The sequence below is a fragment of the Tiliqua scincoides genome, chromosome 4 (genome assembly GCF_035046505.1).
Source record: "Tiliqua scincoides isolate rTilSci1 chromosome 4, rTilSci1.hap2, whole genome shotgun sequence".
In the NCBI taxonomy this organism is placed as follows: Eukaryota; Metazoa; Chordata; class Lepidosauria; order Squamata; family Scincidae; genus Tiliqua; species Tiliqua scincoides.
Genome location: NC_089824.1, coordinates 218,642,396 through 218,668,998, shown reverse-complemented (window position 1 = coordinate 218,668,998; position 26,603 = coordinate 218,642,396). Strand labels below are relative to the sequence as shown.

The following is a 26,603-nucleotide window of genomic DNA, read 5'->3' as shown; positions in this document are numbered from 1 at the left end:
AATAAGTAAATTAAAAGTTTACAGTAAATTTAAGAATTTATTTAAAATAAAGAAAAACCCTCTTGACAAGTTGCTGATCTGTTTAAAATAAATTCCCCAAACATCTCTAAGGCTGCAATCCTAACCACACTTACTGAGGAATAATGACTATCATTATTAAATGCATATACAGGTTGAGTCTCGTTGTTCACAAGGGTTCCGTTTCCAGAACTCACGTGGATGGTAAAAACTGCACTAAAGCAAATCCATTTAAAAAACAGTGTGTCTTTGCTAGATGATTTAAAAACAGCCTTGTTCACCTTTAGTAATGCACACAGGGGGATCAGGCTGCAATCCTATCCACACTTACCTGGGAGTAAGCCCCACTGACTATAATAGAACTTACTTCTGAGTAGAGATGCATAGCATTGGGCTTTTGGGGCCCAATCCTATCCAACTTTCCAACACTGGCGCAGCCACAATGCAGTCCGGAGTCACAGGCCTCTGTGACTGCCTCCCCAACACAGGAAGCAGTGCATACCCCACTGGCACAGCAGCACCAGCACTCGAAAATTGGATAAGATTGGACCATTAGTCTCTCTCCAGGCACTTAGAAAGGCTTCACTCTGAGGCAGTGACCTCCCCCTACCCAGGAGCCCAGCACAGGGAAAGAATGGAAGAGGTGATAATGACTCACATTCCTTCACGTGCCCAGGGGGAAGGGAGGGGTCACTTGCCTGGGAGTGAAGCTGTTCTCAGTGCTGAAGAGAAATGGATTGCTACGGCTGCCCTCTCCCACATTAATGAGCTATTGTTAAACCTCTTTTTTCCTTTGATTTAAAGGGCCCTTCCCATCGTGTTGAGAAAAAACCATGGGTGAAAAATCCATGGATAATTAGATTATACCTGTACATTGTAGCCTCTTAAAAGTACAAAACTGTAACATTTCCCCAAATGCAGTCACATACTATTCCATCAAGTCTAATATATTAAAATAAAATACACATTGAAATGAATGGGGACCTATCTCAAATTGGCATGCAATGCACCTAGTGGGTCCTGACCCACACTTTGAGAAACACTGATAAAATACTATTTCTTTCTAGATCTCCTTTTTAAATAGTCTGGTAAGACTAGGTGGGTCCTGATAGAGCTTTGTTTAAAAAAAAAAAAAAAAGTGGACCCTGGTGCTAAAGAATTTGGGAACCACCGCATTAGGAGAACCACTTTGTTAGACACAGTCCATCAGATTACCCATCAGATAGTCCATCAGACAGTCCATCAGACTACCGCCTTGGGAGAACCTCCTTGTTCAGGCACATGCGCTGCCTCCGATGCATTCTCAGCATCACCTGGCAGGACAAAGTTCCAAACAACACAGTCCTGGAACGTGCTGGAATCCCTAGCATGTATGCACTGCTGAAACAGAGAGGCCTGCACTGCTGAAACAGAGACGCCCCCTTCTGGTGCAGAAAGTTTGTGGTGTTGGCTCGGTCATGTTGTGAGAATGGATGATGGCTGGATCCCAAAGGATCTCCTCTATGGAGAACTCGTGCAAGGAAAGCGCCCTACAGGTAGACCACAGCTGCGATACAAGGACATCTGCAAGAGGGATCTGAAGGCCTTAGGAGTGGACCTCAACAGGTGGGAAACCCTGGCCTCTGAGCGGCCCGCTTGGAGGCAGACTGTGCAGCATGGCCTCTCCCAGTTTGAAGAGACACTTGGCCAACAGTCTGAGGCTAAGAGGCAAAGAAGGAAGGCCCATAGCCATGGAGACAGACCAGGGACAGACTGCACTTGCTCCCAGTGTGGAAGGGATTGTCACTCCCGAATTGGCCTTTTCAGCCACACTAGACGCTGTTCCAGAACCACCTTTCAGAGCGCGATACCAGAGTCTTTCGAGACTGAAGGTTGCCAACAAATATCTGAATAACAGCACCACATTAGGAGAACTTCTTTGTTAGACACAGTTCATCAGATTATTAGCACCGCCATGGGAGAACCTCCTGGTTCAGGCACAGTTCATCTTAGTATCGGCACCACCTTGGGAGAACCTCCTTGGTCAGGCACAGTCTATCAGACTCCCAGTCTCTGACAGATGGGATGGGCTCAAAGAGCAGAGCATGGGTCCCCTCCATAGCCTGCTTGGGGCCCCCCAGTTGCACCAGGCTGCCCCTCCCGCTTTGCCCCCCTCCGCCTGAATCTGTGCCATCTACCTGTCAGGCTCCGCCCCCTCCCTCCTGCCCGCAATGGTCCCTCCCCCCTCCTCAGCGTCACAATGGTACTGCCTTCAGTTCCTTTTACAGCCCCTCCCCCCTTTTCCCGGGCAGGTGGTACATTCCCCTCCACCAGCCCCGCCCTTCCCGCCGCGTACATGCGCCAGGCTGCTGCACCGCGCATGCGCAGTCGCGCTGCTGCCCTGAGGGGGTGTTTCTCCAGCTGGGTGAGTGTTTACAGCCGTGGGACTCGGCGAGGGGCGGCCGGGGGAAGAGGAGGAAGGGGCGGCCGGTGGCTGCTGGAGCCGCGGGGGGAGGAGAGGGGTTGCTGCGGCTGTTGTTGCCAGGGCCACCCTCCCCCCTCTGTGGCTGAAGGGGCGAAGGGCCCCCTCCCCCTTCAGGCGCTGCTGTATGGCAGTTGGGGTTCGGTCCCCGCCCTCTAGGTCCCGCCCCAAAGGGGCGGGGCCCGAACCCCAACTGCCACACAGCAGCGCCTGAGGGGGGAGGGGCACCTGGAAGGAGCAGCTACCTTCCCTGTCCCCCCTTAGCTTCTCAGCCCCCAGCAGCCTCCTTGGGCACTGCCCCCAACCCTAGCTGCCCCCCTTTCCCTGCCCTTCCATCTCCAGGGCTGGCGGTTGCAGCAAGGGGGGCAGCTCTTTCCTGCAGCCCCCCCCCCACTTTCCTGGCCTCCTACTCCCCCCACTCAACTATCTCCAGGGTCCTGGGTGCAGGTTCTTGTTGCAGGTGGGCCTCCCTCCACCCCACCTCCCCTTTGATGTCCCAGTCATTATTCCTCTGAGGTATGGGGGGGTCAGGCTTCACTCTGGCCCACCTTTGAGGTATGGGGGGTGTCAGTTATGGGGGGGTCAGGCCTCACTCTGGCTCCCCCTTGGTGAGCCCTCCTTGCCATACAACAGTGGGACCTCATAATGAGAGTTTCTTTTAATGCATAGAAACCACCAAGCACCCCCTTTTTTGGTGTTATCTAAATAAAGGCCTAAGAAGAGCTCCACTGGATCAGGCCCACCTAGTCCAGCTTCCTGTATCACAGTGACCCACCAGGTGCCTCGGGGAGCACACAAGATCACAAGAGACCTGCATCCTGGTGCCCTCCCCTGCATGCCATCACTGCATCCTGTTGCAGGAAGTTCCACAGACTACATAAGAACAGAAGAAGAACCTCCTTGCTGGATCAGGCCAAAGGCCCAACTAGCCCAGATTCCTGCATCTCACAGTGGCCCACCAGGCGCTTCAGGGAGCACACAAGACAACAAAAGGCCTGCATCCTGGTGCCCTTCCTTGCATCCGGCAATGTGATGTAGCCTGCTTGTACAACCAAGAGGTCACACATACGCATCACGGTTTGTAACCTGCGATGGACTTTTCCTCCAGAAATTTGCCCTTTTGAAGGCATCTGGGGCAGATGCCATCACCACATCCTGTGGCAAGGAGTTCCACAGACTATACGCTGAATAAAGAAATATTTTCTTTTGTCTGTTCTAAGTCTTTAGTGAATGTCCCCTGGTTCTGATGTTGTGTGTGAGAGAAAAGAGCATCTCTCTACCTACTCTATTCATCCCCTGCGTAATTTTGTATGTCATGCTCCTCCCCACCTCAGGCAACTACTTGGCTGCCCTTCAAGTTCCATAGTAATAGGGCCAGGTATGTGCACTGTCTGGAAATGGTTCTCAAATCACTTTGGAGGTGCCAGATTCCTTCCTTATTGCACCCCACCCTTCCAGCTAACAGCTCTAATCAAGTTTTACATAAGGTTGCTGCATCCTTTCCTTCTCTCCTTCCAAGGTGATGACGCCTTATCGTCTTCCTTATTTCTGACCCTGCATCTCTTTCATTTCAATGCCAGGTGCAAGGGAGTGGCAATAGGATGCAGGTCTCCTGTTGCCTTGTGGGCTTCCTTGAGCATCTGGTGGGCCACTGTGAGATACAGGAAGCTGGACTAGATGGGCCTCTGGCCTGATCCTGCGGGGCTCTTCCTATGTTCTTATCTATGACAGGGAAGCTTTCTTTTGCCTCCCAGCTCTTTTGCTCTTTCCTCCCAGCAGTGGCTCCTCTGCCTGTCAGGAACAAGGTGCAGATCTTGTGTGCTACCTGAGGCATCTGGTGGGCCACTGTGAGATACAGGAAGCTGGTCTAGATGGGCCTTTGGCCTGATCCTGCAGGGTTCTTATGTCTGAAATTACAATTGGGGCTTTTGCTCCTCTTTCCACATAATAGGACATTGCTCCACTTATGTTGTAAGAGAGAACACTATTTCTTATGATGAAAATTCCCCTCTGCCCCATCTTCATGGCAATAGGAGCAGTATCTTATTGGACCTCCCATAAGAGAGCTTCTTTCTTCCCCAGCCTCATAAATAGATAGGAATTCTAAGTTTACTTCCCTTTTTTATATTTCCACCCTACTTTTCAGCCCTATGAGCTCTCAGGGCTGATTGTTACAATGAAAAGTACTGTGGAAACTAATGAATAGTTTCCTCCATGATCTGACATTATTGGACTTTATTCACTATCATCCCAGGAACAGACAATTATAAATTGTCTTGTTTTCCATCATGCTTGTCAAGTCCCAGTGTGTGTCTGATCCATTTGAAATATTACTTTGTTCCTTCTATTGTTTTAATGTGGGTATTTTCCTTCTTGTTAGAATGAATAATGCTTCAGGGGTAAAGAGTATCTTCCTTCAGAGGCATCCCATGAGTATCTAGGAGCATATGGAGATTTTTGTAACCCTGCTTCATTTTGATATCATTCAGAGCCGTAGCCTGCAGTCCTCCCAGCAACTTTTTGGCTCTGTTTGCCTGAGGTACCATAAGGATTTTGGAGGCTGTAATTGTAATGCCAGAAGAAATAAATTGAATTTAAATTTGCAGTTTGGAACTAGTAAATTTACAGCATGCTTGGCTACTCCTCTATGCTGTACGAAGCCTATCCATTACCACCATCATTTGCTTCCCCCTCCCCATTCTACACAGATCTGCTGTGTTAGGGCAGTGTAGCCAGGAGACCCTGCTTTCAGTAAGTATGCCCCAAGCTGGCTGCAAATCAATTATCTCTTGTAGTGGCACAACAGAGCACACAGAGGCATGCTAATAACCCTGTGATTGGAATGTAGCCAGGTCAAAGGGCAACCATCTTTTATAGGGGAACTCTTTGACTTCAGCTCATGTCACTTTGTGAACAATGAAAAACAGAATGGCTAAGGGTCTTCTATTTTGTTTTGTTTTTTTTCAAAAGCAAGATCTAAGTCAAGGGTGTCCAAACATTTTGGCAGGAGGGCCACATCCTCTCTCTGACACTGTGTTGGGGGCTGGGAAAAATAATTTCTATTTAAAATTTGAATAAATTTACATAAATGAATATATTAGAGATGGAACTTACATGGATGAAAGAAGGTCTTGCAATAGCTCAAGGTCTGTGAAAGACCTTGCACAAAGGAAGGTTGGCCTTTGCTGCTGCTTCACAGACGTGAAACAGCAAGCAGTGGAGGGAGCTTTCAGCCTGCAGGTTGCACGAGAAATCAAATAGTCAGCCCTCGCACTGAGAGTAGTCACATCGGGCCAGCATGGGTTCCAACAAGTCTCCGGAGGCCCAGAGGAGACTGGGGCTCCCCATGGGCCGGATTGGGGGTCCCCTAGGGCTGCAAATGGCCTCCAGGCCAGGGTTTGGACACCCATGACAATTGTTACTGTACTAAGGAGTGGAAGAAAGAGAGAAAGACTTTGCCCTTCAGCCCCTAATAATCTTTAAGGTGATTTTCATTTGTTTCTTTCAGCTCTCCATGGTTGGAATATTTTCTGTTCATGGTGTATATGAGTTCATAGAATCGTAGAATCTCTGTTCTCTATTCGCTTTTTCTCAAAAATAACTTCTAATACCTGGAAGAAAAGATTTGATAAAATAAAGCTATATATTGTGTGGTGTTAACTTATTCTAATAGCACAGTTTAAAGTGGTGCGTACAACATAGCAAAAACAAATGCACACACAGGTCATTGCCACAAAGAGCTTACAATTTAAATTTTGACAATTGAGTACACCATGAAAGAAAACAAAGATTGTGAGCAAATGTATGTAGCATTTGTATGAGTTGGAGAAAAGATGAAGGGCCAATTCAGACCTAAGGCATCCTGTGTGCCACCTGCATGTGTGCAATATGTCCATGATTTATCTCTGACTCTCTCTACCCACATGCTCCCCCTCTTTACTTCCTTAGTAAATGTTGCTTGGCAGCATTCTGGTTAATTTTTATCATTATTATATATAATATATAATACACATATACAGTCAATTCTTGGTAACCTCTGGGGTTAGGTTCCTGGAAACCCCAAGGGATACTGAATCCATAGATAGGGAGTCAGTGATCCTGTGGGATCCTGTGGGATCAGTGGGGTTAGGGGGAGGTGCCAGTAAGAGACCTGTTACTAACAACCTGCCATCAGAAACTCAGAATGGTAGCAGAGACCTTCACAGTGGTGCCATGGTAGGGTTTTGTTTGGGCCATGCCACAGTGAAGTTGAGGCAGAATATTCTACATTCAGAACAAATTCTGAATCTGCTGTTCTTGCCAGAATCATTGTATTTTTCCTGTATAGAATGTTATGTGGAATGAGCTAAACATCATCAGCATTGCAAGTTAAGTGTATTTGTTTCAAACATTGATATCCCACACCTTCCCTGGTACATCTGTAGGGACTAGAGTTGTCCAAAAGTTGTTTGCATGTTAAATTTGTGATGCATTGATTTGTTGACCCTTGAGACAGTCATTGGGAGCTATTTTCTCTATGGACGGTAATGTTACCCGACAAAGTTGATGACCCTGCTTTTCTTTGCATGATCTTTTATTCCAGGGTAAAAGAGAAGCAACACACATTCCTGATCCTACTTGGTGGAGGTGTTGAATATCTGTTGCTCCACATCAACCTCCGATTTACACATTCAAGAGGTAAATTAATCAAAAGTTGAAATGAATTATTGCATTTTGTCAAAGGCCCAGAGACCAAGTTCCCCTTTCAGAAATTGCAATGAAATGGTACAGAGAAGAACCCTGTTTTCTTTCTCTGGAGGGCAGAAGGAAGCGAGTTGAAGCATGCTCCCCACATCATAGTTTGGAGCAAGTTGCCCCGAGAAACATTTACCATCAACAAAAAAGGCCCTGGAATCAGTAGGAGTCCTCGTGGCATTGGGGCCCTGGCAGCCATCTCTTGATTTAGCACTAGTGACTAGATATATCTCCCAGGGACTCTCTTTACTGCAGTCACACTTGGAAAATCAACAAGTGGTTGGAAATAGATCATAAGCAGAAGACAGGCATGTTAATAGTGACCCTACCAGAAATTTCAAGAAACAGAACACCTGTCTGGTTTTGGCCCATAGACCTATCTTCAAAACTCCTCCATGCACTACTGCTGCAGATGTGTCACTCTTCTGCTTTGCTGTTGAGTGTGTGTGTGTGTTGTGGGGATGCAATATAAACTGCCTCAAGAGAACAGCTGACTATGCAACAAAAAGTGCATGTTAGGAAGGGTGACCAATATATAATATCAAATGACTACTGCAGCACATTAATGATCAATTTGCAAATGAAATCTCAAATCTCCAAGGAGAGCTATAAATGGTGTTTAATTGTATAGAAGTAATTTTGGGGCTTTGTTCTTTCAGGAAGTCAAACCAAACTCAGACACAAAAACCAGTACAGAGGGAGTTTTTTCCCCAGTGAATTGGAACGGAATCTAAAATCTCTTGGGTACCTTGAACCTGAAGTGGCACACCTGATCTATATCACTAAACACAAAAAGTGGTATCCTGGTGCAGTAATAAATAATATCTTTAAATATTTCTTTACTCAGCGTGTGGTTGGTTTGTGGAACTCCTTGCCACAGGATGTGGTGATGGCATCTGGCCTGGACACCTTTAAAAGGGGATTGGACAAATTTCTGGAGGAAAAATCCATTACGGGTTACGAACCCTGATGTGTATGTGCAACCTCCTGATTTTAGAAATGGGCTATGTCAGAATGCCAGATGTAAGGGAGGGCACCAGAATGATGTCTCTTGTTATCTGGTGTGCTCCCTGAGGCATTTGGTGGGCCGCTGTGAGATACAGGAAGCTGGACTAGATGGGCCTATGGCCTGATCCAGTGGGGCTGTTCTTATGTTCTTATGTTCTAATATCTAAATTGGACACTAAACAGATTCTTTTGAAGGGCAATGAAGGCTCCTTTCTGTTCTAACTGTGTTTGGAGAAACAATTTTTCCCAGTTAGTACACAAACAGGTCCCAAATTCTGACTATCTGTGATGAATGAGGCGGATAGTGATTTTTGAAAGGTCTGCATCATAAGAGATAGGAAGTCTCTACATCCTAAGGCTCCTACAGATTGCATGTAAACAAATAGAGACTCCATTCATTTCATGTTGATTTCAGTGAAGAGTCACCCTGTCTTCTGATGCTTCTAACAGTGTTTTCCAACCAGATTACATTAATGTTAATTCTAATGTGTTGCTCAGTCGAGCATCCTATCTGAAAAGCTTCAGTGATATTGGATATAAGGAACCTGCTTTCTAGACAATTTAAAAAAGTGCACAATAAAATTTCCATTGATCTCAGTGAGACAGCCATTAATTTGCATGTTTCCTGTTCTTCATGAACTTTTCAAGTATTTTTCCATATCTCAAAAATTCCAGAACATAACATAAGAACAGTCCCACTGGATCAGGCCATAGGCCCATCTAGTCCAGCTTCCTGTATCTCACAGCGGCCCACCAAATGCCCCAGGGAGCACACCTGATAACAAGAGACCTGCAACCTGGTGCCCTCCCTTGCATTGGCATTCTGAGATAGCCCATTTCTAAAATCAGGAGGTTGCACATACACATCATGGCTTGTAACCCACAATGGATTTTTGCTCCAGAAACTTGTCCAATCCCCTTTTAAAGGCATCCAGGCCAGATGCCATCACCACATCCTGCGGCAAGGAGTTCCACAGACCAACCACATGCTGAGTAAAGAAATATTTTCTTTTGTCTGTCCTAACCCTCCCAACACTCAATTTTAGTGGATGTCCCCTGGTTCTGGTATTATGTGAGAGCGTAAAGAGCATCTCCCTATCCACTCTGTCCATCCCCTGCATAATTTTGTATGTCTCAATCATGTCCCCCCTCAGGCGTCTCTTTTCTAGACTGAAGAGGCCCAAACGCCATAGCCTTTCCTCATAAGGAAGGTGCCCCAGCCCAGTAATCATCTTAGTCACTCTCTTTTGCACCTTTTCCATTTCCACTATGTCTTTTTTGAGATGCGGCGACCAGAACTGGACACAATACTCCAGGTGTGGCCTTACCATCGATTTGTACAACGTCATTATAATATTAGCCGTTTTGTTCTCAGTACCTTTTCTAATGATCCCAAGCATAGAATTGGCCTTCTTTACTGTTGCCGCACATTGGGTCGACGCTTTCATCGACCTGTCCACCACCACCACCCCAAGATCTCTCTCCTGATCTGTCACAGACAGCTCAGAACCCATTAGCCTATATGTGAAGTTTTGATTTTTTTGCCCCAATGTGCATTACTTTACACTTGCTGACATTGAAACGCATCTGCCATTTTGCTGCCCATTCTGCCAGTTTGGAGAGATCCTTCTGGAGCTCCTCACAATCACTTCTGGTCTTCACCTCTTGGAAAAGTTTGGTGTCGTCTGCAAACTTAGCCACCTCACTGCTCAACCCTGTCTCCAGGTCATTTATGAAGAGGTTGAAAAGCACCGGTCCCAGGACAGATCCTGGGGGCACACTGCTTTTCAGCTCTCTCCATTGTGAAAATTGCCCATTGACTCCTGGTCTTCAACCAGGTCTCAATCCAGGCGAGGACCTGCCCTCTAATTCCTTCACTATGGAGTTTTTCCAGTAGCCTCTGGTGAGGGACTGTGTCGAACACCTTCTGAAAGTCCAGATATATAATGTCCATGGGTTCTCCCGCATCCACATGCCTGTTGACCTTTTCCAAGAATTCTAAAAGGTTTGTGAGGCAAGACTTACAGATTGTCCCTCAGCAAGGTCTGTTCATCTATGTGTTTTGAGATTCTGTCTTTGATGAGGCATTCCACCATCTTACCCGGTATAGATGTTAGACTGACCGGCCTATAGTTTCCCGGGTCCCCCTTCTTTCCCTTTTTAAAGATTGTATGACATTTGCTATCCTCCAATCCTCTGGCACTGTGGCCGTTTTGAGGGACAAGTTGCATATTTTAATCAAGAGATCAGCAACTTCATTCTTTAATTCCTTAATAACTCTTGGGTGGATACCATCCGGGCCCGGTGACTTATTGATCTTTAATTTATCAATGAGATCTGAAACATCTTCCCTTTCAACCTCTATCTGACTTAATTCCTTGGTCAGGAGGAGCAGTTCAGGCAGCGGTATTTGCCTGAGGTCTTCTGCCGTGAAGACAGATGCAAAGAACTCATTGAATTTCTCTGCCGTCTCTATGTCTCCTTTTATCCCCCCTTTCCCTCCCTCACCATCCAGAGGGCCAACCGCTTCTCTGGCGGGTTTCCTGCTTCTAACATATTTGAAGAAGCTTTTATTAATCCCCATAATGTTGCTGGCCATGCATTCCTCATAGTTTTGCTTGGCCTCCCGTATCACCTTCTTACATTTCTTTTGCCACAGTTTATGTTCCTTTTTATTCTCTTCATTAGGGCAAAACTTCCATTTACAGAAGGAAGGAAGAAATATAGGGCAACAGATTCTTACTTAATGGGCAATTTAAAAACACCATTAGAACCAGTTTACAGTGATTTCAATAAGAAATCTATCAACCTTTCTGAAACTTCTGTGTTTCCTGTGCTAATTGCATGGCATTCCATAACAGTGCAATCATATGCACATCTTCTCTTGCTAACTGGACAAAGAGGCACCTTTCGAAGTGGTGTCCTCTTATGTTTAGCAGGGGGAGAAAAACTGTACCTCTTCACCCCACATGGTTTATTTTCCAGTGGCTGTTGCTGGTGTCTCTTCTATATTTTTCTTTTTAGATTGTGACCACTTTGGGGGCAGAGAACCATATATTGATGTTTTTTACTATGTGAACTGTTTTGTGAACTACTCCTGTTGAAAATCGGTATATAAATATTCTTAATAATAATATTCAGAAGTAAGCCCTGTAAGTAAGCATTTAATAGAACTTATTCCTAGGAAAATGTATAAAGGATTGCAGCCTATGACCTCTAGGATCAGACCTTCCAAATTGAAAACACACAGGTTCTTACTTAAAGCCTGTCAACCTAGCAAAAAATCACCATCATTGTGACAGTTTACCCTTTTGGTGTGTCATGGGTCATGTATGCAGTGAGCCATCTGAAAAGAAGAGCAGGGGAGAGTGTTAGAAAGGACCTCAAATTGGCACTTGTCCTGGGACTCAAGTAGAGAGTTACCGCCCATAAGCTGTCATGTATCAACAAGGCCGTAGCATGCCAGGTTCTCAAACTGGCAATGTTATATACTCCTTGTGCTTCCTTGGCTCTGCAGTTCCCCCTTGCTGTTGTTCTGCCATTCATCCCAAACAGGGTGTTTTCCCCATTATATTTAAAAAGGCTTTTGAAAAATTCAACAATAAACTTTAAAAACACATATATATTTCTCATATGAAATAGTATTTATTTCAATAGAAGTTGTATTCGTTTTATGGCATTGTAAGCAAAATGGTTCTATAATCTGCATGAAATGTTTCTAAACTAGCTTGAACAAATTGCTAAACTACTTTTTAAAGTTAATGTCCAAACTGGAGAGTTAAAACAATACTGACGAACCTGAGCTTAAAATAGAACTCAAATGTTTAATGGTTCATCTCCTGAGGTTTTTCTTCCATGCAGAATATGCTTTTAAGGGCAGTTAGCTTTATTTAGACTTTTAAACTAGGCAATTTCTACTGGTTAATTTAATGATCTCATCTTTCCTTTTTCCCCCCTCCTCTACTATCCAAAGTTAGACATTGTCTCAATTAGCATAGACAATGGGAGGTGCTGTGAGCGCGGGAGAGGACAATGATGAATTAATAGATAACCTGAAAGAGGCTCAATACATCCGGACAGAGTTGGTGGAGCAGGCTTTCCGGGCCGTGGACCGTGCAGACTACTACCTAGAGGAGTTTAAGGACAATGCTTACAAAGACTTGGCTTGGAAACATGGGAACATTCACCTCTCTGCTCCCTGCATTTACTCAGAGGTCATGGAAGCTCTGGATCTGCAGCCTGGGCTTTCCTTCTTGAATCTAGGAAGTGGCACTGGCTACCTGAGTTCCATGGTAGGGCTCATCTTGGGTAAGTAATTCTTTTAATCAGCTAAATTAGCTCTCTGGATTCTTGTGCAGGCAAGGGTGCTCATAATGCTGATGAATAGTCCTGCTTATGCCTGTGCTATCATGTTCTGCATGTCCCAGGGAACACAATGCTCCTCAGTGGTCACAATTCACATATTCAGCAGTCAGTGCTCAGTTTGCAAATCAAGTGATGTTCATGCATGTGTAATTGGTGTCTGGCTTGGGTCAGCAACTTTCTGTGGACTGTGGTTTGCTCTGTGTCTAGGAGAGCACCTGTTCTCTGCAGCTGTGTGCCTGAAAATAAGTTGTGTGTTGAAACCAGAACAGAAATAACAACACAAGCATGAATGCAGATACTTACTTGGTTTTTCCCCTACATTTCTTCTATAAAAATTTTCTTTGTGTTGGAACTATTTGAAGCTGTATGTTAAGCTCCTTTATAATTAACCTAAACCGCCTTTGCCAAAGCAGAAAGGCAGTATATAAATGCAGTAAGGAAGTAAAATAAACCTACTTCTGAACAATTTAGACTTGAAGTTAGCCAAAATATGACTGTTTTTTCTAATAGCAATCAGTGTTTTTAAAGTCTTGTTTGTTAAGAAAGATTGGTTAGGAATGTTTTTTAGTATTGAAAAACTTTCCAGTGTGGCTCTCAACACATTTGTATACCACTAAGAACAAAACAAAGCGCAAAAATAAAATGGAAGAATATGATAGCATTTTCACCAGCTGCAGAGGCTTTGAGAGTAGCTGCTTTCTCTCTTTTTCCCCCTCAGTAGAGAATTCTACTGAATGAGAAGTTTTGTCTGAATGAGAAGTTTCTAAATGCACCTTCAGGCATTCTCAGGATATCTTTTTCAAGGAATTTGAAAATAAAGTTGTCAAAAGCCACCTAAGAGGCAGGTACTACTATGTTAGAATTAGACTTGGGCAGATGGATGCACCTTTCAGGTGCATTTCCTTACTTTCTACTCCTAATATTCCTCTTTGGAGCATCTTCTTCTATTCCTGCTCTTTGCTACTTAATCGTTGATTTCAGTGAAACCATCAGGGATGGGCAAATCCAGCATGGCTTGACTCAAGTAGAGCCACGAGTCTCCGCCCCCAGCAACTCAAGTTGAAAACAAGTCTTAACAGGGGCAATTTTTGAGTCATCTGGAGCATTTTCATGACTTGAAAAGACACAAGTCCTTTTGATACACATGTCAGGTGCGGATTAAAAAATGGAGCTGCTGCTAGGATGTGTGTCAGAGTTCTCTTTAACCATTCCCCTGCTGCACCATTTCATCTGTAAACAAGGCGAGAGGGTGGGATGGACTGCGAGAGAGACAGGACAGAAGCGGCAAGAGGGAAGAGGGTCATGCGCAGCAGCTGCAAGGCTTACCAGGACGACCTGATCCTTTGCAGCTGTATTCAGAAGTAGTCTCCTCCTGCCCTCCCTCATCCAAAGAAACAAATCAGACCTCCCATCCTTCATTCAGTGATCATCGGTTCCTTAAGAGATGGGCAAGAGAGCCAGCTCCTGTCTCCCCCCTCCTGCTCAGATACAAAAGCAAATATTAACCCTTCCCTTCCTCCTGGCTGGAACTTCCCTGCTGCTCACTTAATCTGAATGATGGCCCCACAAAGTTTTTCACACCACGAAAACAGTAAGCAAGCAGACAGACAGACTCAAGTCTGCATGCATGGGGACCGTGTGCTAAGTCAGGGACCCTATACGCAAGTGTTTTGCCAAGTCTTCCATGTGCGTGACTTGAGTGTACACAAGTCAGCGATACACACTGATTTTCGCAACTTGGACTCAAGTCACCTGAGTCGAGTTCCCATTCCTGGAAACCATGACAGTGCAGCTTTTGCACCTTTGTTGGAATGAGGCTTGTTTTGTTCCATTTTGTTCTCCATATTATGTGGTCATGCTAGTTAGTAAAACTGTTGTTCATTTTTTAGAGGTGTGATTTTTTTGGTAATAACGAAATAAAAACGCATAGCACAGCTTTCTGTACTTCTCATTTTTGTCAAACAAAATATGTGAAAAAATAAAACCAAAAAATCACACCTCTAGGTATTTGCTTTGTATCCGCTGCTCTAAGCTTTCACTTAAAATGCAAATGGCAGGGACTCTTCCTTTCTGTGTCAAACATGTTGAATTGGTACTGGTTCTTTGCCCTTTGAACATGGTTCTTTGCATTCCTTAAACATGCAGGTCCTTTTGGTGTTAATCACGGTGTGGAGCTTCATTCTGATGTTATAGAATACGCAAAGCAGAAGCTGGACTTTTTCATCAGGACAAGTGACAGCTTTGACAAGTAAGATTGGAGGATGTGTTTAAATTACATTAAAAGAGATTTCCAGAACAAAATCCAGTAGTAAGTTCTGCACAAAGTTGGCAGAATGAGTTCTAGATGCTTATAGGTCTTCTGTATATGCAATCACCGCTGCCTGAATGTAGAAATAAATTGAGGATATTTGTCCTTGTGTTATGCTGTTGGCTAGTTCATTTGCTTCTGACACTGTTGTGGATGTAACAGACCTGATGTCTTAGAACTAAGAAGTAAAAGTAGTTAGTAGTGTTCAAGGTAGAAATTTTATGTAATTCTTATGATAGAAAGAATTCTTTTGTATGAATATGATATAAAGAATTCTAGAATTCTTATGGTATAAATTCTTATAAATTACAAATGAGTATGCTATAAGAAACGTTCTTGAATAAACAGCATTGTGGGTGATTTGATTTTAAAAAGAAAATTGAACTTGCATGTCCTGTCAGGAAACTAATATTATGATCAGTTTTTTAGGCTGTGGAAATCCACACTGCAAACCAAAATATGTTCTACTGTTGGGCATCCCCTCCAAGAAAACCTGGAAAGTGCACTTCTGTGAGAAGAAAAAAAGAAATCCTAACTCAGTGGTAGAGTACATGTTTTGCCTGCAGAAGGTCTTGGATTTAATCCTGGTACCTAAGAAGGGTCTAGTTCAGCATCCTGTTTCACACAGTCAGGTGCCTCTGGGAAACCCAGAATAGCCTTCTCTTATGGTTGCTTTCCAAGATCATCTCCAGCAGGACTGGCCCGTCCATGAGGCTGACTGAAATGGCTACTTCAAGTGGCAGGTTGGAGGTGGCAGCAGACTACCAGAGGGTGCCTTGAAAAATTGTAGTTGCAGTGCATCCTTGGGGAAAGCCACAACGATTTTGGAGGATACATGTGTCCCAGAACTGCACAATTAATCCAAATAAGGCTGCAATCCTAACCACGCTTTCCTGAGTGTAAGCACCATTGAACAAAATAGGACTTACTTCTGAGTAGACCTGGTCAGGATTGTGCCCTAAATCTTTTAAATGCATAACAGGAATTCATCATTCATATAATGTTCTTGCCTCAAATTGAAGGATTGATTTTTATGTTTTTTTATGGACCTTATTTGGTCCAATTAGATATGCTGTGAGAGTTCTGCAATACAGAAGCTTCACTCACCAACAGACTTCTCTGTTCTCAGGTTTGAATTCTGTGAGCCTTCCTTTGTCACGGGCAATTGCTTGGAGATCTCTCCAGACTTTACTCAATACGATCGTGTATATTGTGGTGCTGGAGTTCAGAAGGAGCATGAAGATTATATGAAGAATTTGCTGAAAGTTGGGGGGATTCTCGTCATGCCATTGGAGGAAAAGGTTTGCTTGTAGGGTCCTCATACACGGGTGTTCCCCCCCCCAATTCTTGATATGCCTTGCCAATTGCATAAGAATGGCTGTGGTGTTCTGTGTCTGCAAAGAGACAGGAAGTGCTTTAACACCTTCGAGACCCACTGGTTTGTTGGGGCATTCGCTTTTAGAAGTAACATCTTGCTTTCCCTTGTGTACATATGTGTGTAAACAGAGATGCTATGGCATAGATTGAAGTGGAGGGTAAACAAGTTAAGATGTAAGGCCATCATCTTGTATAGTGTAGTATAACCACAACGCAAAAAACCCAGCCAGAGTGAGCAGGCAAGTGAGCTGTTGGATCATGCGGTGAATAGAGAGAACATTGGGTTTTTGCAGAATGGGGAATCAGTGCATTGCAGAGTCCGGAGCTAGAGAGAGAGGCAGCATAAGACTTTCATGCCTTTTCATGCAGTCTCTGCTGTCAGTATTACAGTTGCTGCCGGCTGTTTTCCCTTGCCAAGGGGAAAAGTGGTGCATGAAATGGACACTTTTTCTTCTAGCACCACCTTGAAAAAGATTGTTTCAATTTTGAAGAACAATCTGCTCCAGGAACCAGCACTTGAATACTCCTCTCCTTTGGCTGGAGCAGAGTGGGCAGCTGTTCTGCTGGTGCAGTGGAGAAGGTGAAAGTGAACACAAACCAAGAGAAGAATGGAAATGGGTTTTTTCCTCCTCCAACCTACCTATAAAATCTTAGGGAACTTTCAGCTAGCATGATTCATTAACATAGCAGTATAGTTGTACAAAACGTCATAGGTCAACCATGTTCATTCTAGGTTACAATTTGAAATCTAGGTTAGGGGATATAGTTTACCAGGGCAAATTTTAATAACACAAGTTTTCATACTGTAGATACTCACCTATAAGGCGAGAAATTTCTGCCAATAAATCAAGCTTAGATCATGTCACCTTATCTGTGAGATCACTTGGGTCAGGGCTGTTCAGGCAAGTTCAGGTTCAAGTAAGGAGATGCAAGAGGACAATGCACAGGCTTAGGCTTCCTCATGAGGAAGCTGTTTGAACTATTCACTAAAGAGGCTATGCCATGTCTCCAAAACTAGATGTGATAGGGCAAAACGGATGCCATTTTTGGAATCGGCACCCCAAATATACCCAGGAATTGGTGTAACATTTAAGGAAGCAAAATGTGTGTTGGCCTGTGTAATTAAAGGGCTATTAGCCTCCATGGCAACCCTTCCAGGGCAAAGCTGAAGCCAAAGCTAACCTTTTATTCTCCTAAGAAAAAAAGCAAACCAAGGCTCAAGGCTTCCATTTAAATCAAGCAACCCTTCTGCACCCTCGTTCCGTTTTGCATATGTTTGGCAGAGGTCTGGTTTTTTAAGCACCAGGATGTAATCCTCATTTGTATTTGAAACAAAGTCCAAAGCTACAGTTCAGTGCACCATTACTTAAGAATAACACCCATTGAAAGCAGTAGGGTCTACTTCTGGGTAAGTAGGGTTGCAACAATGTGTATCTGCGCTTGCTCATGCTAATTCCTTGTTGCTGGTCTCTCCACTGTGAATTGAATTACACACAGTTATGTGTTATATGTTATATGTAGAGCCTCTGACTTAACATACCAGTCACCTTAAAGAAGGATTTAATTAATGGTTCTACTGGGATGTTTACAGTGCATTTACACTGACAGTGTTTACAAAAAGGTTGTGAAGACCAGAATTTAAAAAGTTAATGAATAAAAATGTATCCTATGATCTTTTACTACATTTTTAATAGAGACTGTACAGTGCTTAGTTAACAATTATTGGTAGGTTATTTTTCAGGATCTGGCCTTGAGTAAAATCAGACAAAACTATAGTCAAACACCCCCCCCCCCAAAGTTTAAAACACAAACACACATACAGACTTATCTGAGGGTCATAGAAAATTCCATGATTTTCTATTCAAAACCTGCCCTCAATTTATCTTTGAGATCAACTTACACTCTAGTGTCTAATGGCTGCAGTCCTAACCACACTTTACTGAGAGTAAGTTCCATTGAAAAAAATAGGACTTACTTCTGAGTAGACCTGATTAGGATTGTGCCCTATGGTAGGTAGTGGCCTATTTGGTCCCTCTTTTACACAGTCTACTGTTAAAGGCTAGATTTTGCTCTCATTATCTGAAATAATTTTGCCCCAGTGGATCAGTTTATTTCCTACAGTGACAAGGCTCTTACCAGTGTCTAGAGCAGGGGTGCCCAAACCCCGGCCCTGGGGCCACTTGCGGCCCTCAAGGCCTCTCTATGTGGCCCTCAGGGAGCCCCTAGTCTCCAATGAGCCTCTGGCCCTCCGGAGATTTGTTGGAGCCCACAGTGGCCCGACGCAACTGCTCTCAGCTTGAGGGCAGCTGTTTGGCCTCTTGAGTGAGCTGTGGGATGAGGGCTCCCTCCACTGCTTGTTGTTTCATGTCTGTGATGCAGTAGCAGCAGCAAAGGAAAGGCCAGCCTTGCTTTGTGCAAGGCCTTTTATAGGCCTTGAGCTATTGCAAGACCTTCATTCATTCATATAAGTTCATCTTTGAGTCCCTTCGGGGAGAAAGGCGGGGTAGAAATAAAGTTATTATTATTATTATTATCTTTAATATATTCATTTATGTAAATTTATTCAAATTTGAAATGTAAATTAATTCGGCCCCCGACACAGTGTCAGAGAGATGATGTGGCCCTCCTGCCAAAAACTTTGGACACCCCTGGTCTAGAGTATCTAAAACACTAGAGGTGTTTGTTTCCAGTGAGTTAAATAGGATTACAGCCTAAGTCTTACTGAACACAATGGGCTTACTTTTGAGTAAAGTAAAAACACCATTTTCAAACACTTCTACTTATTACACTAATAATTTTCATCCTAGGTAACTCAGATAGCTCATGCTTGAGTATATATCTAAAGGATTTTGCCTTTAAGTGGCTCTTAAGTGGTTCTTTTTTTCCTGCTGCTTTGTCATGTCTCCTGTGTAGGACGGGCGTGAGTCCTACCAGTGAATCTTTGTTGACAGTGCTAGTTGGGAAGGCTCAAATATTTTTTTTGTTGACATAAGTGATAGCGTGGATTGACATACAATACTAGGCAGTGGAGGCTCTGCAGAAGTGCCCTGGCATGTTTTGTCTGTGAAAGCATAGAAATCACGAATACAAACTCCACAAGACCCTCTTGGGTCTTTTATATATTTGTGAGCCAGGGACAGGAAACTATTTGGGACTAAACTTTTGGGACAGGAAACTACTCATTTGTGTGGCTATATAACGTTTTTGTGAAGGTTTTTTTTTTTTTTTTGAAAAGTGGTTTATAACCCTTAGTAATAGTAATAAAAGTATATTGTGCATTTTTGATCATATGAACAAGTCTTCTATAATTCAAATCCAATCCACAGTATTAGAGCATATTCCTTTAAAGTTTTAACTATTTTGAATTAACTGACCTAGAACTGGCGGCATTAGAAACTTCTTATCTGATGGGAAGCAAGAGCATTTTTTAGAACTGAGAAGTGCTGGAATGAGAGGAGGATGAGGCAAAGGAGGGTAGCCATCTTTCATAGGGCACTTTAGAGAGCAGTCCTGAAGTACACTGCCTCCCCATCCTTGAGCTTGCAGACTGAAAGAGGTCCCAGCTGCTGCTCTATCCTCTTTCGCCTGTTACATGGTGGACACTGTATTTTAAAGCATGCAGGAGTACACATGTACTTGGTGCTGAGCACCCACCAGGAGACCATGGGACAGACCAGTACATGACTATTGGCAAGAAGTCAAGATCCACAGACCAGGAAGGCCATGCTTCTTATATGACTGAGGCACACATCTGATGTAACTGAACCATGAATTCAGACAGACTTATTTACTCCTTAAGTTCAAATGGAGCCTGCTGACTCAAACCCTGATGGAACAAAACCAGAACCCAGCAGGGGTCCTCAACCAGCAAAGGAAGATCCCTCACTTAGTTCATTCCACATGGTATCCCATAGGATTATGTGGGGTAGAAAGCTAGAAAAATGCTGAGTACTGAAACCTCATGTGAGCTCTTTACTCTCTGGTTCTGTGCTGCTGTTCTGCATTGCTGTTGTCTGCAGAGTATGTTGCAGCACCAGAAGGGTTAAAATCACTCCATTCGAAACCCCATCCAGTGACCATTGTGCCAGCCAGCACCCAAAATTGGTAAAACCCCACTCCCCCTTTCCTTTCCACCCTTTCATCTTCTCTCTCTGAGCACAACCAAAGCTTTTGAGTCAATGTAGGCTGACTGGATAACTTTGTGACTGTGGGCTGCCTCCTTAACACGTCCCTTTTCTCTCCAGAAAAGCACTGCGGCTCCCTTACCCTTCTCCTCCCTGTGATTAAGACTACTGCTGAAGTGCATGCAAGGGCTTGCTTTGTGTGGTCCCTTTTCTGCTTGTGAAACCTGCTTTTACCCAGGGAGATTTGCTTGGCTTAGTTATGTTGCTGCTGTGTTCCCTGCAACACAATGCTCTTGAACCTCACAGAAAAAGGAATCGTAACCATTTTTAGTGGAACCCTGATATTAGCCTCTAGCCTCCTCCCAAACAAACCCCCTTAACTTACCCACTGAGGACTCTTTGAGAGCTGGGAATGGTCCAAATAGGGCTTTCCTGCTGGAGAGTCTAATTAACCCCTTTTGAAGGCTTGGGGCATCAGTTAGGAGGGTTTATTCATTGGGAGATTCCCCCACCGCAAGCAAGGGAAGTGCTTTACAGCCTGTCTAGAGGTTTGCACCTGCTTGTCATTGTCAAGCAGTGAAGTCTTGTGGGAACAGGCTGACAGTACAGGTGACCTGAGCCCTGCTGATTGGTGGCAGAACAGCTGGGAAGGGGAAGATGCACAGGTGTGGTGGGCGGAGGAGGAGAGATGAGGATGAAGGCAAGGAGCTAGGAACACGAAGCAAAGGCAAGCATGAACTGAGGAGAATCATGAGGAAGAGAGATCCAGCTGGGTTACAGGAAATAAAGAAAGGTGGAGAGAAGTTGGGGGAGACTGTAAGGGGAGGACATTCAAAGAGCTAGAGTCCTAGGGGATGAACCAGGGAGGCCCTAGACAAGTCCTAGGGACTCGGATCCACCTCAACTCCCAATACCTGTACCAGCCCCCACCAACATCCCCTGACTGAGGACTGATACCCAGGAGAGGTGTTGCCAGTCTTTGGCTTCTTGACCCCAAGCAGGGGTAGGAGTTCAAAGGGGAGAGAGAAGCACAGAGACCCGCTGCTGCATGTTGACCAGGCTTCCCTCCCTTCCACCATATTCCACCTTATGTATAAGCCCGTTCCCTATGTATTGGCACCCTCAAATTCCTGAGTAGCAGCATACCTGTGCTTCCACATTTATACCTGCTTTCATCTCCACCATGTCATTCCCCTCTCCCTGTGATGTAGTTCTCCACCCTGGGATGGGGCAGTGGGGTAGAATGTGCCCACAAGGGAGAAGGGGCCTCAGCAATGGGTATATGATGAATGAATTTGTGAACTCTTGCCTATGCATATGAAATGGAGTTGACTGTCCTCCTTCAGGACTGCAAAACTGTCTCTTTTAATAGACTCAAAATAATGTTGCTGTGCATCATTTTCCCTTATTCTGACTCGGAGCTGAATTTTAGTTTAATATGCACACTGAATTTGCCAAAGTTGTTTGGTAGAAAGAGGAGGGTGTAGATGTGAAGGAATAATCTATTCCTGTTGCCTGTTCATGTTCTGTATGTGTTCTTAAACACAGCTGACTAAGATAACTCGAACCGGTCCCTCTGCCTGGGAGACAAAGAAGATTTTGGCTGTTTCCTTTGCTCCTCTGGTTCAGCCGAACCATGCAGATTCAGGGAGGTCAAGACTTGTTCACTTGCGTAAGTCTACCACTTCTGTAAGATACCTGCTTCATTTGGCCACTGCTGCAGTCTTTGGGGTAGGTCATGTGAGACTGTAGGAGAAATTCTTCACATCTGGCCATCTTTCTCCATTGCCTACAATCTGGCCTTCTGGACTGTGCTACTTGCCTGATGTGGAAACTGACTGTACTTCACACCCAGCTGTGTGTATGGTCATGTGGCTGTCACCATCACACAGCCCTTGTGGAAATCCTGATTGCAGTTAGATATTGCTGCGTTTTGCCTTGCTTTGAGAAGGGTGTGGGTGTGTCCTAAGGGCTTCCTGCTCTTGCCTAATGTATACCAGCTTTGTAAGAAAATTTATGTATTGCTTTCCAATAAAAATATCATTTACAAAGCAAAGGAATAAGAAGACGGTCCCCTGTTTCAAAGACGCTCACAATTAAAGACACAAGGGAGATACCAGGAAAGAGCCAGTGGGAGGGAGGCTATGCCAGGATAAACGATATGTTGTATCTAGCAGGGGGACAGTTACTTTACTATGGTAATGAATTCTGGAAGCATCATTGTACAGTATTGTGAACATATTGTCATGTGAACCCAGTACTGCATTGTTTTTTGATAATTCATTCCAAGACCTCAGAAGTTAACATTTCTGTCATGGATCTAAGCCATTTCTCTCTCCAAAATGAGACTTAAAAGGTGCCTACTGCACTCTTCAGGGGCCATGGTTATCAGTTTCCAAAATGCTGTAATTATAAAACACAAATTACAAGACTGTATCCTTGTACAGGCTGAGCCAATCATTTAGAGAATAACTTATTGTCTAGTAAAATTATTTGATCGTATAGTGAACCCAGTGTGAAGTGGGGGTCCACTGTACAGTGCTCTCTTGACTAGTTGTTAGTTTCTGTTACTCATACTTGTTCAGATCATGTTGATTCCTTTAGCCCAGTCACCTAAGGTCCCACAGCTGTTTCATTTTCTCCTCCTGTCTTGTAGCCCCAGTGACGGTCCGCAGCCTTCAAGACCTGGCACGCATTGCCATCCGCAGCACCATTAAAAAGCTGATACACCAGGAAACCGCAGGCAGAAATGGGAACAGCCTCCGAAATCCACCCAGGTTTAAGCGGCGGCGCATCCGGCGGCGGCGCATGGAGACCATTGTCTTCTTGGACAAAGAGGTTTTTGCCAGCCGGATCTCAAACCCTTCCGATGATAACAATTGCGAAGAGCTGGAGGAGGAGAGCAGGGAAGAGGTGGAAAAAGCCACTCCTGAACTGAAGCCTGACCCTCCTGTAAACATCCTCAGAGAGAAGGTCTTGAGCCTGCCTCTGCCTGACCCACTGAAATATTACCTGCTTTATTACAGAGATAAATAAGGTCCTTGTCAGCATAACACACAGAGAGAGGCAGGACAATAAAACACTGAGTAGGGCATGACGAACGTGTGCCACTTGCTTGCCTGTTAATGTGACCACACGTGGTGGTAAGCTGGCCGGGGAACGTGGCTGCTGTGTACTTCAAATGTGATAGCATTGTTCAGATTCCTTCCCTTGGTTTGTGTGCTCCAGTTTTGTCCTACAGCAAAGCTTCCTTGGTTGGGGGGGTGGGAGCAGGCTGGCTGGCAGAAAAGCACTCAGCTGCTTACCCAAATTAGAATTTCATTCTGAAGAAAACCAAAACACAACTTTGCCAAGATGTCCCTGGCTCTCTTGACAGTGTGTTTGCCAGGTGGATGTTTCAGAAATTGTTTTGGACTGCACCCTAATGAGTAGCTTCACCTTAAAAGTGAAAAGCAGCAAAATAGCAGTAAGTCTGGTCTCTCCCCAAACCCTACAAAAAAGCACAATAGTAGCAAAGAATACAGAATCTGATTTCTTGACATATGTCAAATGCCCAGTTTAAAACCCAGTTCTTATTATCAGTAGCAACTGGGGTTAGACACATCTTCCTTTTGGGGAGCAGGGTGATGTTCCCCTGGAAATCCTTGTGATTTATAAAGCAACTCATTAGGAGAATTCCTGTTTGATACAAGAGTAGGGAAGAGGCTATGTGAAGTTCAAATGCAAGCCACCGGAATGCTTTAGACTTGGGTCATCTAAAAGTTGCTGGGCTCATCCAGTGTGTGGTTACATTCTCTGAAAGAAGAGTAGGTAGGAAGAGATGTGTTGGGAAGGAAATTCAGAGACAGCCTTCAGACTTTTCTGAGGGTGTATTGCATGTATGCTGTACTAGGCACATAATATGGACAGTTGTGAACATTTTTCTAATTGGAATAAGTACCTTGTTTTCTGGGACAGTGATTCTGTTTTCTCAGAGGGTGCCAGAAATTGGAACCATTTTTAAAATGTAAATGCCTGGGTGCACAATCTTGTCTCTGCCCCAGTAGGAACCTCTACTGCAGCAAAAAGCGCAAGGAGGCTGTTCGTGTAGTTATTTGTAGATGAAAGTAGTACTATAGCATAATTCCTCTGAGTTCAGTTTTTCTTTTAAATTACACCAATACATTTGTTTGATTCTGTATAAAAATGTGTTTTGACTTTTTCATGGAACAGCCACTTAAATCCTTCTTTTGAATTCCCAGGTTGTTTATAGCCTGGGAATTTGGAGCTAGGAGAGAAGATCTTGTTGAAATTCTAGAGTTTTGCTCCTAGTCAAAAGAAATGAGAGGAAAGATCCACAAATTTTTTTAAAAAAATTCAGTCTCCCTTCAGGTGGCCTGTCTTTGATTTTACTTTTTAAATATAATCTCACTGGCATGGTTTCCTCAGCATACATAGAGACAAACGGGGGTTGTACTGTGCTGGAGTCTGTCAAGCGTCTCATGTATATGTAAAATCCATACTTGTGGATGCAGCAGTCTTTGGCATCCAATCCTGCAGTACACAGGAGGTTCCATGGGCTTGTGTAGTAGAACAGCCATGTACTGTGATCTGCCCAAAGCATGACAAACTCTTGTCTTTATAGTCCATCTGGGGCTGTCTGTAGCTCAGGAGTTGCATGCTGTAGAGGCTGGGTATTTAACATGTCTAGTGGTCTGCTTCATCTTGTTCTGTCTGAAGCCTTAAAGGCAACAGAAATAACTTGTAGAACTCGGGTCCCCATTGTACTTAGGAGTTCAGAAGGCATCTTCTCTGTGGAGTAAAAGATGAACATGAAAATGCACATGCATCTGTTAAAATTAGTTTTCCTGCAGTTGATACTTCAACTGCTCCATGTTCTAACTCTGTATGAAGCTGCCTTGCACCAGGTCAGCCTGTTGATTCATCTGGCCCAGTATTATCTCCTGTGGCTGGCAGCAATTCTCCTTCAGGGTTTTGTGTTGTATGTGTCTCTCTAGGAGCACACCCCAATTTTTGTCATCACCCTAAGAGAGAACCTGTTGGGAAAGCTGCCAAGTTGTTGTCCTTGAGTTTGATTCAGTTCTCAAACACTCTGGTGAATAAGCCCCAAAAGGAGGCACTGTTCTTCCCTCTACAGCATTATCAAGGACATGGCACAAGGGTTTTTTGTCTTCATCAGCCAGTCCCTTGTTTAGCAGTTTGGGACTCTCCTTAAGAATGCATAGAAACCAGGGATCTCTTGGTTGTTCCCCCCCCTTTTGTTAGAAAGATACATGTACAAACAACTGTGATCTATCCAGTTGTCATATTATCAAAACAAACAAAAAAGTAGCAGATGTGCACTTGTTTGCACAGCATAACTGTGAACTAATGTAGAGTGTAGCATTGTAACAGAAGGGGAATTTTCAGTGCGGTATTCCTACACACCAGCATTTACACATGGCTTAATTCAATCAGTGGGCGTTCTTAGTAAACTGACTGTAGCTGACATTATTTTTTGTAGTCTGTTAACTCTTCTTTTTCCCATTTACTCTCTCCATTTTGCAATTTCACATGTCTGCGTTTTTAAGCTTCATATGGTTATTTCATAGCTTTTGATATGATTGCCAAGTTGTACACCTGCAGAAAAAAGTTTTCCTCCATTGGTTTTGCTTTTGTATGGTAGCTGAAGATGTAAATAGCTGTAGAAATGAAGATGAAAAAACCCTTCTTTCTGAGGCATGGAGAAATGTTAGAGGCAAGTGATTTAAAAATACAAATTTTATCGAATAAATGTCTGTGTCAGCAAATATGATCCCATTTAAGCCTGCTTTAATGTTGTTTGTTCTTGATGCTGAGATCCTGCAGAGCAAGTCTTTTCCCCAGCATTCTGAAAGTAATTTTCAGGTCTGGTAATCCAGATGGATGGTAGCTGACCTGCTGCTGCAAGGGAAATCCTGAAAGACATACCCAGTGGTCCCCATTACTGTGGTCTAGGCTGACATTGCATTTGCTAGGGAAAAATGTGAAGACCCTGTGCAAGGGATTGCTGAATCAGATTATTATTGCCCACCTCCCATTATTCCTTGCAGACAGCAGTAGCCTTGCTTACGTACAGACACCCTCAGCATATGACCAGATACTCTTAATCTCAGCAAGTGATGTGAGGCTGGAGGAAGCATTGAAAAAGTGGGCAAAGCGAGGGTGTCATATGTGACAGAATAAATGG

The 26,603-nt window shown here is 44.0% G+C and overlaps 1 protein-coding gene across 2 annotated transcripts; it reads left to right on the top strand.

Moving 5' to 3' along the window:
- The first annotated feature begins 2,361 nt into the window (after positions 1–2,361).
- Positions 2,362–26,603, top strand: PCMTD2 (protein-L-isoaspartate (D-aspartate) O-methyltransferase domain containing 2). Of its 2 annotated transcripts, none has more exons than XM_066625267.1 (7): positions 2,362–2,422; positions 7,062–7,156; positions 12,199–12,529; positions 14,732–14,834; positions 16,024–16,195; positions 21,944–22,067; positions 23,052–26,603. In XM_066625267.1, the coding sequence occupies exons 3-7, from the start codon at positions 12,223–12,225 to the stop codon at positions 23,429–23,431; spliced, it is 1,086 nt and encodes a 361-aa protein (XP_066481364.1). In that variant the 5' UTR covers positions 2,362–2,422; positions 7,062–7,156; positions 12,199–12,222; the 3' UTR covers positions 23,432–26,603. The 2 variants fall into 2 exon arrangements, with proteins under 2 accessions (XP_066481364.1, XP_066481363.1); XM_066625266.1 differs by having other exon boundaries at positions 12,195–12,529.